Here is a 15498-nt window from a genome sequence, read left to right as displayed (position 1 = left end):
TATAAAGTAATTCACATTTTCGCAGTAAATTTAATATTAATATTACTAGACAATTAACAGTTACATCCATTACAAAATCTCGGTACCAATTCGAAAATTTCGAATGAGTATCATTATACTACATTAGAAAAATTTCAGACCACAGGACGGATTGTTTTAGTTTTTCATATGTAATCTGCGTCTATCCAAACAAACGGCTTTCCAAGCTTATAATTTCCTGTCGGAGTTTATCGTTTGGCACCGAGGTTTGACGATGCCCTGATGGGTTTAACGGTGTCCTAATTAGGTTTTACAATTATTTTTCGTAATTTAAGAATAAACTCAACTTGTTTAAGCTGATAAGCTTCCGATACATTGTTTTTATGTGGCACGACATCCCCCTAGTGGGACAAGGCCTCTCTCTCTTGCAAAGAGATTTTCGGTGACCGAAACATGGTATATTATAGATCGGTGGGCAGCCGTTCGAAGAGTGCTAGACTCGAGATTCGATCCCACACCTGCGGCGTGGTGTTTCATTGCGCTACCGCTGCGCCATGGGCACCCCCTTCCGATACATTTACTGACTTGAATAAAATTCGGTTGCGCGGGGACGCGGTTAGTAATTCCCAGGTTATGTTTTTCTGATACAGTAACCTTTCCAGTCTCGTCAAATGTATCAGAAAATTGATAACACAAAGATGACGACAATAAAATGGATGGAAAGCGAGACAAACTAAAACAATCCTCTTTGAAAAAATCCTATATCTTTCGCGAAGGGATTCGAGGCGGCAAGCAGCCACAAATAACAACACGTTAACATCAAACGCAGCCAGGACCAGATGTTCTCCCCCAAACAACAACAAAAAGAAAACACCTCCTCGCCGACCGGAGATGGAGATTTTGCCCAGGTGCGTAAGCATACCGCTTCCGCCACGCTTCTTTTCGCTCACGATTAGCGGTTCCCCGGCCGTGTGGAATGTATGCTACGAATATAACATGTTTTTACCGTTTCGATGATTCGCCTTCTTCGACTTCGGCTCCTTCGTCCCATATGCAACATAACACACACCGACACATACACACCAGATGGGGTTTTGGTAGTCGCTTGAACGGTGCATTTAGCAGGCAACTTAAGCTAGCAGCACGCTTTCGTGAGAGAGATTCCGTGGAAAAGGCCGGGAAATCGAAACCCCGACCCTTGTGGAAGTGTTTTAAACAATTTTTCTACGCCATATTGTTTTAAGTGGCCCGAATCCCATTACCGCCGAAGGTTAAAGAAGTGAGAAGGTAGGTTGTGTGGAGGATTCAATTTGGAGATTTTTTTGCTATTAAATTTCTGCCAGCCATGTGCGCTCGCCAAAACGGTGTTCCGGTTGTGAAGTAATATTCAAAATACCTTCCGTAAGAAGCAAGATGCCATGACGACAAGTGGAAAACTAGTTTGAAAGCAACAGGCAGGCCCCCTCTTTAGCCGGCCTTCGGGTGTGTGGGAGTAGCAGGGAACAATGTCTCCAACTGTGACGAGTTACTGCCTGCACCATAAAGTGTAACGGTGGTGATCAAAGGCTGTAACGGAGGCAGGTATCAATATTGAACCGAGCAAATTTTGTAGGAAGCCTTTCAAGTCTCAGCTGCCAACGGCTATCGGCGTGTTTGACTTCGATTTGATAGGCCTCGATTGACGAACATGAAATACTGACGAATATGAGCTGGCAGCACGCTTTTTTACGACCTGCTGCTCACTTTTGCGTCATGTCAGCTAGACGCTTGTCATCGCAAACTTCCGAGTGCAGCGAAAGGCAAAAAGCACCGGTCGCATTTCGTGTCTTCCTGTCGTTACTGATAAGTTGATTACTATATTACTATAGCCTCCACCGGACAGCAGCAGCAATCCCTTCCCCCCCGTGTTTGACGATGATGGCAGGACAAACAACAGCTCGTCGGACATGACACTGATTTGCTGCTGCTTGCTGCTGTCGTTGCTCCCGACGGTCGGCATTCTGCAAACGGTCATCGTCTTCGTCGCCGTCGCTTATCAGAATGCTCCTACTGTCATCCCCAAGCGCTCTGCTGTCTTCTGCAGTTCTGCGTGCTCGGTCACGATTACTGCTACTCGCTTATCGCGGGGGTACAATCGGTTACGCGGAATTTCATTACTACAAATTGGCGCACACTATCTCGCAGGGGGGGACACACAGGAGCGCACGCTTGCTTCCCGATTTCTTCATTACTTCCTCAATCGTTCGGTAACGTTCTGGACCGGTAGGACGCTGCCCACCGTGTGTTCCGGGTTCCCAATCGAATAAACTCGCTATAGTCCCTGTTGCCCACGGAGACGACGCCTGTCCACGTCGCGAGTAATTGTGCCGAGGAAGTGTTTCGCTTTCTTTATTTCTTTCAACGCAACAGGATGGTTGGCCTCGGATCATGATAGCGTTACAGAAAAATTTCACTCCCTCAGTGTGTTGACAAAATGCTTTCACTCATCGGGAACAAAAGAGCCGCGGAAAGGACCTCTTAAGGGCAAACACACAGTGCGCCATATCGTTGCTCTCAGCGTGATCCGTCACTTTATTTTTTCCTCCTTTCAAGGCTATTTCACAACGAAGCATGAGTCACACACTCTTAGGCACAAGGGCCAGCATCTTGCGAATTGGATGAGTAACGCCTCGCGCGAGTGTAGACTCGAGCGTCTATGATGCAATTTCCACTATGCTTCCGGCTCGGGCTGAGGACACCCTCATAGTAGCGGCTTGAATAAAGTAGCAGCAGCAAATAAGTGCGCATGTACGGGACACGGCGGGTGTGGATCGTTTCACAAACACTTCCGTAAAGTTGCCAAGGATAACTGGGTCCTCACGGGTCGCCGTGGGATGAGACACCTATACACCGGCAGTGTACTCCATCCCCGTTCGCCTTCCATCGATGACTCATCGAGTATTTTCCCGTGAGACGCGCGCTTTGAGGACGGCTCTCAAATGTGGTCCTTTCTGTTCGGTATATCATTTTTCGGCACACCGGAACCGATGTTCATCTCGTCCTTTGCTATTCGTAGTAAGCTTTCGATGGTCTTCACTTTCATGCGTGTGTTCTAGCTCCCAGACGACGCGCCCGTTCGAATGTTATACTTTCATCCCGATCGATACACTTTCCCTGTGCCAATTTCGGGCCACCCCCTTTCGATACCTACGAAAAGTGAAGCGAAGGATACGGAAGGGTACATATTTGAGTTTGGTGCTGTAGCGTGTGTTTCTTCAATGTTCTCTTCCCGTGCGCCGTTTGGGATGTCTAGTTTTCCGCATTCTCCCCTACCCTTGAACTTGTTTACGAGTTTGTTTTGGAACACGCTTGCCGACGCACCCACGTCTACCAATCGAAATACTATCGTCCAATGATTATTATGATTTCTTTTTTGTTTTGTCATTGGTGTTTTCCCCTTTTGTGAATGCAACAGAGGCCGTAACTTGTTCAACTACGAAGGGGAGAAAATATTGGAAGATTTATTAAAATGGGAAAATGAATGTTTTATGGTGTGGGTACGATTGGATGCGATTGGTGCTGGCAAATAAACCTACAGGAAATTGTAAATCTTACAAAGATATCCTTGGCCGCTACGCCGTGTCTTTTTCATTGAATTTGTTTAATCGATAATTTTTAAGTCTTGGAAGTTTATTCTATCGTTTTCGCAGGTGCATTATAAATACAATAAATTGACAGCAGTGAGTCATCTCTTCAATTGAAATCAGGCAGTGAGATATCTCTTTATTCAAAATGTATATTTGAAGATCCAGCCTACGATTAAAAACATAACATAACATTAAAAGCTTTATTAAACTACTACGGCAAAATACAAAAAGATGGAATCTGATGTACAAATTGTTCAACGAATGCACTCGTGTTCTTAAAATGACTTTCTACGGTTCGAAACGTACCAATTAAATACCACTTTTTCTAAAAATGTTTATAATGTAATTATTCTTCATGTTTGAAAAGTCAACCCGCGTTGAAAAATATGTAGGTGTATGCTTCAATCCAGCCAACGTCAATTCATAACAACCGAGACTGTTTATATTTCATCACTTCCGTCACCCGGTTGACCTACCTAGGTTGAGTACCTAGCTTCAAATAACTTTTACACGTTGTCCAGGCCACGAGGACATTGAGTCTTATGCGGACTGCGCCAAACGTCCAATCGAATATTTCCTGAAACCATCCGGAGGGAATAAACCTCCGGTTCGTGTTGCAGGAGCTACACGCCATAGTCTTGGAAAGGAGAAAAAGAAATGTCCCACGCATGTGAACATGGAACTATTCTCTCCTGTGTATTTCCTTTATATTAGCTCACTCACCCTCAAAGCATTGGCGATTGTAGTCCCGAGCTAGCGTTGGAGAATTCACCTAAAGGTGGGCGACAACCTGACCGTGGCTTAGGCTGGCTGGAAAAACACGTTCTCGCTCGGCTAATCGGGGTGCTTGTCAAACCCTCCGGTAGAACGACCTCCTCCGTGAGTCCTGAGGCCGCCAGAGGTGCGTTCATGTGGTTTGTGTGTTTCCTCGATCATAAAGCAATCTCCGGCACCAGGAACCAGCCGGCCGGCCGGCGTCGAGGGGTGTGGGTTTGTGTATAATTTATTCCACCTTATGCCAACCAGCATCACCATCACCAAAGTTTTTAGTGAAGTTTCGGCTTCGTTACTACTTTCGGAACGGATTTGCGGAGTTGATGCCAGCCTTCGAACCAAACGTCACCACACTGCGAATGAAGTCCACGCCTCGTGAGGCGCGTCACTTTATGGATCTCGCATTAGTACTCCTGTCCATGGTCCGGTCGATGCTATGCGCAACCATATTTTCTCCTTGCCTATGTCGCCCACTGTACCTCATGAATGATGCAGTTCGGGTGTGCAGGGCATTCGTTCAAAGTGTCTAGCTGCGGCAGAAACTAAAACGTGGAAAAGTTAAAAGAAAAAATCGAACGCAGTGCACGGCTTGACGCTATTACATAACAACACTATGCAGCTGTAGGTTCGTGTCGTGAGTTTTAGCAAAGAGAATTTCCCATTTACCCTCGTTTAGTGCAAAGTTTTAAGTTTCGGTTAAATCATGTCGGAGGGATTTAAACGAACTTGCTTGGTGGGTTTAGTTTTTCGTAAGAGGTTTACCTGCGGAATATTTAGCCTAAGAAATACATCCCAAACCAGTAACTTCATTACTATTTGCTCTCATAAAGTGACATCTACGACGAAACAAACAACCCTTTACGTTGGCTTACAGCAGAGACTCTGAGGTTAAACAAATCGATTCACGTCGGACCAGATGTGTTCAAACACACTGCACTCCGCTTGTGGTTTTACACAATCCCTTCGGTGTGTGCGTGTGTGATGGGCAGCCTTCAGGGCGGTCATAATTGAGAGTGTAATTGAAAACAGTTCAATTTTGTTCAACCTCTTCAACCGTCTCGACTTTAAAACCCCCCTCCCTGCTTCATGACCTAAATGTTTTCGTTTTTTAACCACCACCACTTTTCTTGACTCGTTCCATAACGTAAATCGTTAATTAAAGTCAAACGAAAGTAAGTCAGTAAGACTTCGACCAGCACCGCCGTGTTACCACCAATTTCACTGTCATGTGGTGTGTCGAGATTCATCGGGTGTGATGCAATATGTTTAAATCTCCCACGCTACTGCACCACCATCCACTAGCCCCGCCACAGCCGATTGATGCAAGAAACAAGATAGCCCTCCCTTACAGCTCAATTGGTCCCGTGTTATATGCGGAAGGGTGCGTACTAATCCTTGCTGTAAATTGATAATGGCTGGCTGGCTGATGGCATTACCACACGTTTGGCGTTTACGGTTGGTGGGGTCGGTCAGTATTGACCGACGAAACTCTTTTTTTACTTTGCTACAGAGGCGGAAGAAGACCGCCCCAAACTGGTATGTCTCCCCTGCTGTTGAACAAAATTTTCCAACCAATGACACCAGGGGTTACCGTTTAATTTATGGGCCTCGGACACAACGGCGGGAGGACGAGCTCAAGTCGCGTGCTGCGAACACGCTCTCAATGACGGGTGGGTCGCTGGGGTTGTGACCGGTGTTCGGGTTTATTCGATTAGTGTGGGGTTGAAATTCATCGCTGGAATCAACGGCTGAGCGGAGATTATTGCATTAACGTGCACGCATGCCTTGCACACGACGGTCGAATTCCGTACACTACTAAATGTATTAATGTCGTTAGTTCCCCATCATCTGGGGGGAGGATCACGTGTTTAACATGGTTGATGTAAGAAGACCGGGAGCTCGTGGGAACTCCTGACCTTTGCCAACGCATCGAAATTAACTGGATGGAATTTTCGCGGGCATTCTTGTAAATCTCAACCCGCTGCACAAACATCTCCTCGGTCCGGTTGGTATCTTCCAGCGTTTCGGAATTCTGCCCTACTCCACCAACTGGATCAATGACCTATCTTGGAGTAACGGTTATGGAGCTGTTTTCGTTGCGTTACAATCCGCAAACCGATCTCCTTCGCGTGCCGAACACTCTTATGTAATTCGTAACCATGCCCCCCTGGATTTGTGTCTGTGTCTGTCTGTTGAAAGCAACTTTGTTTTGCATAAGCTTTCGCAGATTTAAGTTTTGCTAAATTTGACACAGGACAGCGCACACACAGTGTGTTCGATCGTGGCAAAGAAGTAGCTCGAGGAACTAGTAGCCGGTTACTTGAAATTATCGTGGCTATTACGATGCGTGGTGGTGGGGTAAGTCCCGTGCCTCCCAGAGACACTGTAACCCTACACCTATTTTGTTTCGTGTTGTAACGTTGCGCGCGCCACTAAGGCGGACGAAAAAAAGGCTCCATTGCAGCACAGCGATCTCCTGGGGTGCTGTTCAACTTCTTCAGCTATGTTTGGCAAAGTTTAGTCATCAACCTGCTCCGCCAGAAGGCGAGAATCTATGCATCAATCCTTCTCCATCTTCGAACCACTACCGAAGCAACTACCTTGTCTCGCACATTTAGGATCACATGGTGCAAGTTTCCTTTAGCCCGTATAGATCGTTGATTGTAGGTTACGACGACCGTAGGAGATCGGTGTTCCATAGATAGAGCTTGTTTGGGGGTCGAGTTAACGTTTTATAGCTTTGGAACAGAAGACAGCAAGCCGTTGTACGTTGTACTCTGGCGGCCTGTGATTCACCAGCTGCGCATGGTCAACCTTGTCACAGTTTCTTTATGTGGAGTAACCTTAAGAAGCGCGCTTGGAGGAGATCAACAAATGATGTCGCTAACAGATCATCAATAGGTTGCTCGCAGGCTTTTAAATTCGCTAGTCTGCTCTGCTGTTTATTGCCATGTTTTGTGAACATGACGTCATAGGCAATATAGCATAGCAATCTTCTGAGGACAAATGAAAATCTGAAACCCTTACGATAGTGGTTGCGACTGAATGTGTCTAACTTTTGGATTTTTTTTATGTATTTGGTTAACTCAAGAACATGCGTCCCTTATTCAATTGGTTGTCTTACTTCTTCGAATGGCTTTGGGGCTCATATCTAAACCATTTGATTATAAATTATAAGCATTTTCGCCTTTAGAATTCCAGTCAGCCCACAGCTTATGATAATTCTACATTGTTGGCAAACCGAAACAGAAACGCACGGACGAATATGGATTCGTAAATCAGAACTTGTTTCTTCATTCGGAACATTAGTTCATGATGACATTCGCTCCAACATCGACACCACGTCAATAACCAAGCTACGGAGACGAATGTGCAGTATAGGCCCAACGAAAAACCCATCCACTAACACCTTCATTTTTCAACTGTGGCGCGCTTGACTCCAAGCCAAGGCAAGGCTTCTGACGGAGGCAGGAGGACACACACAGGCCATGCTTAACATTGACATTGGAATTTTCAATTAGGTGTGCGCCAAGACGCCGGCGAAGTGTGTTTCGCGCCATCTCCTCCAGTGCCCGACATGCGTGTGCGTGCGTGCATGTTTTCGGGCTGATGTTGCCAGCCGTTTGGCACGTTTTATTTACGCTCGCGATCCAAGAGGGTGTTTATTTGCGGTTCGGTATACATTTAAGTTTGGCAGTTTGAAGATGGTTTTTGTTTAGCATTTTTCGTTTCGCTTTCGGCGACGGTCAGTTTATTTGGAAGCGAGCGAGATGGGACTGATGGATCACTTTGCGGTTTGGGGATGGGGTTGGTTGGTATGCCACGCTTGGTGTGCGGGGTTAGGGTTTTTTTTGGCTCTGCTTACGATTTCACACCACTAACGAAGGCGCCAGAGTAGTGCCACTTGAATTAGTTTGGAAAAAAAAAGGAAAAGAAAAACAGTACACACATTGACTCATGGTTTATCGAAAATGTGTGAAGCAAACTGTGTCACACTTTGTTTTATTTTTTATGTGATGTGACATCTAGTTTTTACTTTGCAAAATGTAGTAGCGGATAATTGAAATATTTGCGTTATTGATTGGTGTTTACATTATTGAGGACGGCACCGTTATTTTGTGATTTGCTAAATGGTTCAACTCGGGCCATACATAAATACACGACCGAGCCGATAATTACCTAGTCCAGTTTAAACTCGTATAACGAACAAATAAAATAGAATGATGGTAAACCCTCCCACAAGCAAACTCATCAATCAACTAACATTGATGGCCGAATAGAAAATACCCTTCATGTGTCCAATGAGCAATAAAATAGATTTCCCCACATCTATTCAGCAGAACGGCCGATGGAAGGAACGGTCAATCGCGCCCTATCCCGTTACGGCCAACTTCGGCATGGACCTACCAACTCTCAGGGGTCTCTCGGGTTCCAACTGTCCAACAAACGCTATTCCGATTGACCATCACATCCATCACACGAGGCGTGGACACACGGATGCCCTCAAGCCTCCGGTCCGGTGGAAAGATCGAGCATAAAAGCTCGAGCAGTGGGCACCCCTACCTCGTTGCTGTAACGTTTCGACCTTTCTTCAGCATCAGCCAGCGCTTGCCTATCTAATCAATGGTGGTGGGGTTCCTTTTTCGCCTCGGATTTCTTTTTTTCTTACTTAGAGGGATATGCGAACTCTTTATTACTAATCAATCTCTTCCATTTCTCGTCCCCACTTCCAATGGACTGCGCAGCGCAAAGTCATAATACCGGCCTTATGCGTAGAGGCCACAACAACGGCGAGTGGAGAACACTCAGTTCTACCAGACAATATGTGTTGTGGCGTTTCGAAACACCGGGAATCTCAGCTGATCGTTCCGATCTCATTGTACCGGAGAAAGTTGAAACCGCAAATGAGGAAACGAAGTCAAGATGGGAACAAATAAAACAAATCAAACAGCTTCTCCTCATGAGGATTGGTTTGCTATCGTCACACTTGAATAGACACTTCCTTCGAAACGATGCTGGCCAAGATCTAGCTGTCACGTTTGGGTTTGCAGTATGAAGTTTATTTCAGTCTCTGTGTGCCCTCGGACACAGTCATCGTGTGTTCACGGGGTTGTAAACAACGTTTTGTCGATATTTTAATGATCCACACGGGTTGATGTGTTGTTGACGACAACTTCCTTGTCACGTAGTCACCATGAGGCCTAGGTCGGTCTTTAAAATACATCATATGAAAAGCAAATAATTCCTGCGAAATATTCTAAATGCTTTCATGCGCGATTTTTGTACAAGCAGCGTGAGAATGTTCGTTTCGTAAAGTAATAGATTATTTTTGTCACAGCTATTGCGTTACAAAACCACACACTGATTCACCACACTTGACTGGTGCGAGGGAAATTCCGGGCACTCTTGAACCGCATAGCTGACGCTCTAAGTTCCCACATTTCGCCGCTGATGAAGCGTTTCGAAACTCCACCTCCATCCGAGGGGACTTTTTGTCACTTGACAACGGGTCGATCCGAACTTTGGATACCATTTGTTGAGCTAACAAACAATGAACGCGTAATTTGGGAGGGATGTAATGGTTAGGAAGTACTTTCTTTGGAAGCATATCGGCACATTGTAGATAAGAGTGTTTTTGTGTTGTAATCATGTGGCTTCGTTTGGAAACGACGTTAAAAACAACATAATTTTGCCCGTCGAGTGCTGGGAAAAGTTCCGTTGATTGAACTTGAGTCACTCGTGTTGCGCCCCATATTCCAAATTCTATTGCGTCCCTTCCCTCTTTTCTAAGTTCCATTGCACCTTACTACATCCAATGCAAACAGGTCCCTGTGAGAACTGTACTTGACATCGGGGGATTTAAGTTATCGCGTTGTTGAGTCGCTGCGAACGACTCCAAGACAGCTTTCTCACTGGGGATAGAACAGTGCGTCCGGTGGTTGTCAAGAAGCTGTAGGCTTCGAAACACGACACCATGAAACTAGTTCCTGTTCCGTGCCGTTTGCTACCCTTCTGCCCTTCGTCTCCCCCGGGGGCATATCAATCTTGAAGCGAGGAGGAATGAAAACTAGTTTTTCGGGTTTCTCACCCGATGGTTGGTAGTAGTAGTAGTAGTAGTAGCCGACGGCAGTACGCACTTGTGCTGCCACATAACTTGCGATGAGCATCACCTGCATGTCACGAACGAACGGCCGTCTCTTCCGGGCGTGTAGTCCGGGCTGCTTGCTGCACGCTTGCAGCTCGTAGAAGTCGTTATTCGATATGCCCGGTACATTCCGACGAACCTGAATTCTCCCGGTGCATTCCGAGCGTCCGAGGATTGGGAAGCGGTTGCCGCTAGCCATTGCGTCGGGATATCCGTGTAACCGTTTCTTGCTAGGTTAGGTTAGGTTGATTCTACAACCGTTACGATGTTCTACTTGACAAACGGTATTAAACGGCAAATAAAATCGCAATGCTAGAATTGGCTCTATCAATAAAATGAAAAACAAGATCGCGTGTAAACGACTGATGCCTTTTTGTATGTATCCCCGAGATTATAGTTATGGCCCAAAGGATTTTCAACATTTGCATATTAATAATTGATACGACTCCTATGAGGTTGGCAGCTCATTGCTGTGCACCCGGCGGTAATAAGCTTGAGCAAACCATTAAAGGCTGGTCGCAATGCAGGCGTTGCACTCATTCACCACCGGATTTAGGTTGCTAGTTCTGACAGGAAACGATCGTCGTGGTGAATGTTACAGAACCTGCCCTGAAGTAATAAGTATCATATTAACCACGTTATCTGGCTTCCCAGAGCAGCATGATCTGTAGAAGTTGATCAAGTACATTGTCCTCGGGGGGTAAGAACGACGACCGGTTTCGTTTTGCTTAAGGGATGGCTGGTTTTAATACGAATTAATGAGTTTATTCAGATGTACATATGTCGGTTTGTTACAGTTATAGTATAACAAATGTTTGTACATTTGTTCAGTGTTCGGGCACCGAAAGAAATTGTCCTACCAAACACCGGCCATTCGACATCATTAAATACCTGTTCCAGCATTCCTTTCCAAATATCTAAAGTCATTCTGCTTGACATCAAGTGAAAGTAAAGCATAAAGAAAAACTTTCCTAACCTACCTTTTTCCTTATTGTCGATGTCTCGGGAGATGCCTACATGAACATACCTACGGGTGCGTTTATGCGGTGATCCCGTCTGGACCTCTAGCTTCCGCCATCGTGGTCTTTTCCACTGCTGGTTATCAAAGACTTTCGAGACGTTGTTTTGATTTTTCGAACGCCGTGTCCATAGCTGTCGTTTGTCGCGTTGTGGCGTTCCCCTCCTCAATTGCCGTTACTCTCTGCTCTCGTAGGGCGTGGATACGTTTTGTTTAACAAATTTAAATATCGTTCCGCGCCCGTGCCTGCGTGTTCCCGGTGTGTGCCGTCCGATCGCCAACGCCCGAAACTCTCCCCTCGGGAGAAGAGACACCAACTCGAAGTGACCTCGTAAGACGTCCGGCCTTCACGGGACGTTCGGTGGCCGCGTCGTCAGGTGTGTTGTGCTCGGGATGCAGGTGAAATTTATGCTCGAACTTTGGTGTTAGACGAAATGGTGAAAGACGGTGAGCAGGGGGAGCTTCCAGAAACCACTGAAGAGAGGCTGAGCCGCGTAATACCGTGAGATGGGACAACGATAGAAATGGTAATCAATGGGTTAACTCCTCCTCGCGACGCTGGCCGACGCGATGGTTCATTAGATAAGACTCGGTAAAGGTGGAAAGCAGCATCACCGAGCGGTAGAAGTAAGAAATATGATGATATTAATATCGAATATCGTGAAAAATTTCTTTGGAGATATTTCATCTCCTCCTTTCATCACTCTTGTCTCACCGCGAACATCTTCTTCGGAGCCGAAAAGTGCCCCGTGGCCATAAAATTAAGAAATGAAGATGAAATGTATTGTTTCTCGGAAGGAGAGATATAATTAATCCCGATGAGAAGAGTTGGCGTTCCAACTCGAGAAGTGAGCAGTAGCTGCCGAAATCAATCGGTGTTGCTAATATTTATTAGCCCGATTGATCCTCTCTGCTATTTGTGCTAATAAAAAACACAATCGGTTCTGCGGCAAGAGGGTATACGAAGGCCTGGATGAAGCGTGAACTACTGCCATTACCGCCGACTCCATTATTCATTCAAATGTGCTCTCAGACGCCAGAGCATGGTTTTGATGATGACGAAGAAGATGGTGGTGGTGAGTAATACAATGTGGTTTTTTAAAGGCCACCAGTAGTATGCCTTCCGGTAGCGTGTTTGTTTCGGCGTTCCTGGAATCATCCGGCATCTACCAACGCAAACCCAGATGGTACACCATCATGTACTAGCCACAGTAAAACCCCATGTGAAACGACTTGAAAGCCTAGCCGTTTTAAAACACTACAACTGGACCACACGACGGCCTGATGGTCGCGATCGGCTGAAAACCGTGTACCGTAAAACCGTGCGATGTGTAGAATTAATAAACGATCGCTTCCTATTTTCGTCGGCTTCCGATGAGGGAAGCACCTTCTGCAACACATATGTATTCGACGCAGGCACCATCCAGCCTCGCCGTGTTTTGTAGAAAGTAGTATAATACAAGCTAATTACGGATGGGTTCTCTTGGCTCTCTTCTTCTTCGGGTTCGGTACAGTTTGCTCCAAAGTTTGTTGCATCTTCTGGACCTGTTTGGTTTTTTTTAATTTTATGGAATCACCGTTACAAAAAATGGTAGTAACACTCAGACCTCTAAATCATACAGCGATGAAATATTGGCCAGAGCCGTGGTCCATCGAAATGAAGAGTGGCATGTTGGCAGCAAAGCCTGCCAGGTTTCGTCTTTCTCCATTGTTTATTATTTAGTCTACAAATTGTTGCCCGCCGTCATAAAACGTTACGGAAAAGGAAAGGGATATTAAAACGTTGCCTACACCTACAATGTAAGCGTCGGTTTAGAATGATAATTTTGTTCTGACATTCATTTATTGGCTAGTGATAATAAATGTACTGTATATATCCGTTATACAATGCAGCTTAATTTTTGGTCGTCCACCGTGTACTGCGGCCGTTTGTTCTTACGTTCTATAACAGTACATATGTCACGCATGTTGTTTGTCGCGCTGCGTGTCAGTGTTTGGTAAACATTTAGTTATAAAAAAGCTTTCCCGAGCAAACACAACCACCATAGGTACTCGGCAGAACTAAATCCTTACCTAACCTGGGGTGCATTTGCGTAACATATACAATTTGTTGTTTTGAGGTAAACATTCCTGCTATACCTTCAATCCATTTCGCCGGCTTTGAGTTATCCTTCATCCTTTCTGAGAAAATTTTCTGAAAGCGACAGAGATTTTTTATAGAGTTTTTTTTGACCAGGTTCCCGACAATCCCATAATCAATTTGAAGCCAAGATTGGCTCTGGTTAACCTTGTGAGCGTTTCCGAGAAGAAGGGTCGTGTCGGAGCGGATCTTTAACTTTCCAACCTCTTGACGATCTCAAGGTGAACACAAAACATTAACCCTGCATGCAGAATGGCCGCTTGAGGCACTGTTTCGCATTGTACCGATAGCAAAGCATTACTGAGGGAAGCTCAGCAAATAAATTCGCCGATATCGTGTGTGGAGGGTTTTGTTTTTCACCTCAATCAACCATATGTCTTCGCACAAGTGTTTGATAGAACGCTGTGGATGAACTTTAATAAATAAAACCCTGCTTGTGTTGACTTGTATCCCGTCAAGGAATCTTACTAACCAGTGCTCTGGGCAAAATCTCGGAGTGAACTGACCAGGTCGGGCTTATCTTAATCTTTCCCCCTCTTGAGTTTGCCTTATACTGGGGCGGCAGAAATGATATTCTTACGTTTGCAAAATCATCAACCGAGGGAGGAATGAACATTAAAGAATGCGATCGCTTGATGGCGTATAGCGTACACCTAAGCTCGATTCAAAGCTGCAAACCAGTGTTCGCTGGTCCACTGTCGCTCCAAACGCGGACCATGACGTCAGGCGTTATTTTTCCACTCACTCCAAAACAGCATCGGCAAAAAAACGTCCGGTGTAGCAAAGAACCACAACTTGGACAAGCAGATTTTAGTTTTGAGGGTGGAAGGTGACCTTCCAAATAGAGATAAGTTGAAGTTTCAAATAGTGACAGCAGTCTAGATTGACTCAAGATCGAACATTACCGGCTTTAAGTCAAGAACTAACCTAATACGTTTTCCAGATCTTAATTTCAACATTGAAATATGACTCGACGCTATAAGGATTATAATCCTACTTTACATTTGGCAGCATAAGAAAGTTTTACTCACCAATGATCATTGAATGTTGTTTTCTTTCTTCCCTTTACAGGACCAGTTCGACAACCTAGCAACACACACGCAGAAAGGAATTGACTTTTTCGAGCGATTTGGAAACTTCATCCGCGATCGCAGTGCCATCGAAGTCGAATATGCACTAAAGCTTAGGTAAGCGGCAATAGACGAACCATTATTATTAGTAGCATTTCAGTCAAAACGCTGGTAAACAATCCAGAGAGGCCTTTGCCGTGTTTAGAGAAACCGCGTACGAGACGACCTGAGCTCCACTCCAGAACATATTTCTCAGCGTGTTGATGTCATAAATTACTTACCATTTTGATGGTAGCTTGTTCACGCAAAAAAAAAATCATACATTTTATTTTAGCATCAAACACATTGTGGGAAAGGCATCGCCACGGCTCTTTGGTCGAATCCAGTCCGAATGGCGTCTCAAAATTTGCCCGATAACGACGGCTGAGTAACGCCAAGCGGAATGACGACGGTTCCGCTTAGTTTGCTCCAGTATTTATAGGTCCTCGTAAATCTCGTGCATGGCGAAAAAATAAGGTTTTTGCGTCATTAATATGCTGGCATGCGGGAGACATGAATTTTTACTCCTTTAAATTTCCATTCCGCGGCGCCGCCGTCGTATTCTGGACAGAGAGAGCGTTCGTCGTACAAAGCCAGTACAAAATATTATACTCCCTTCGTGCGGGGTTAACCTTCGCGCGTTGGTGGACTGCTGCACCACAAAACCGCACAGTTCCTTAACCCTAGCGCCCGAGGGAGACCGCGTA

The 15498-nt window shown here is 45.4% G+C and overlaps 1 protein-coding gene across 1 annotated transcript in view; it reads left to right on the top strand.

The window, feature by feature from the left end:
- The window catches only part of LOC131281794 (formin-binding protein 1-like), a 62460-nt gene that overhangs the window by 30758 nt on the left and 16204 nt on the right, over nucleotides 1-15498 (top strand). The window contains exon 2 of the mRNA XM_058311144.1: nucleotides 14754-14869. Coding sequence (XP_058167127.1) covers nucleotides 14754-14869 — 116 coding nt within the window. The remainder of the gene's footprint in view (nucleotides 1-14753; nucleotides 14870-15498) is intronic.

The sequence above is a fragment of the Anopheles ziemanni genome, chromosome 2 (assembly GCF_943734765.1).
Source record: "Anopheles ziemanni chromosome 2, idAnoZiCoDA_A2_x.2, whole genome shotgun sequence".
Classification (NCBI taxonomy): Eukaryota; Metazoa; Arthropoda; class Insecta; order Diptera; family Culicidae; genus Anopheles; species Anopheles ziemanni.
The sequence above is the reverse complement of the archived record's forward strand: the minus strand, read 5'-3'. Positions and strand labels throughout refer to the sequence as shown.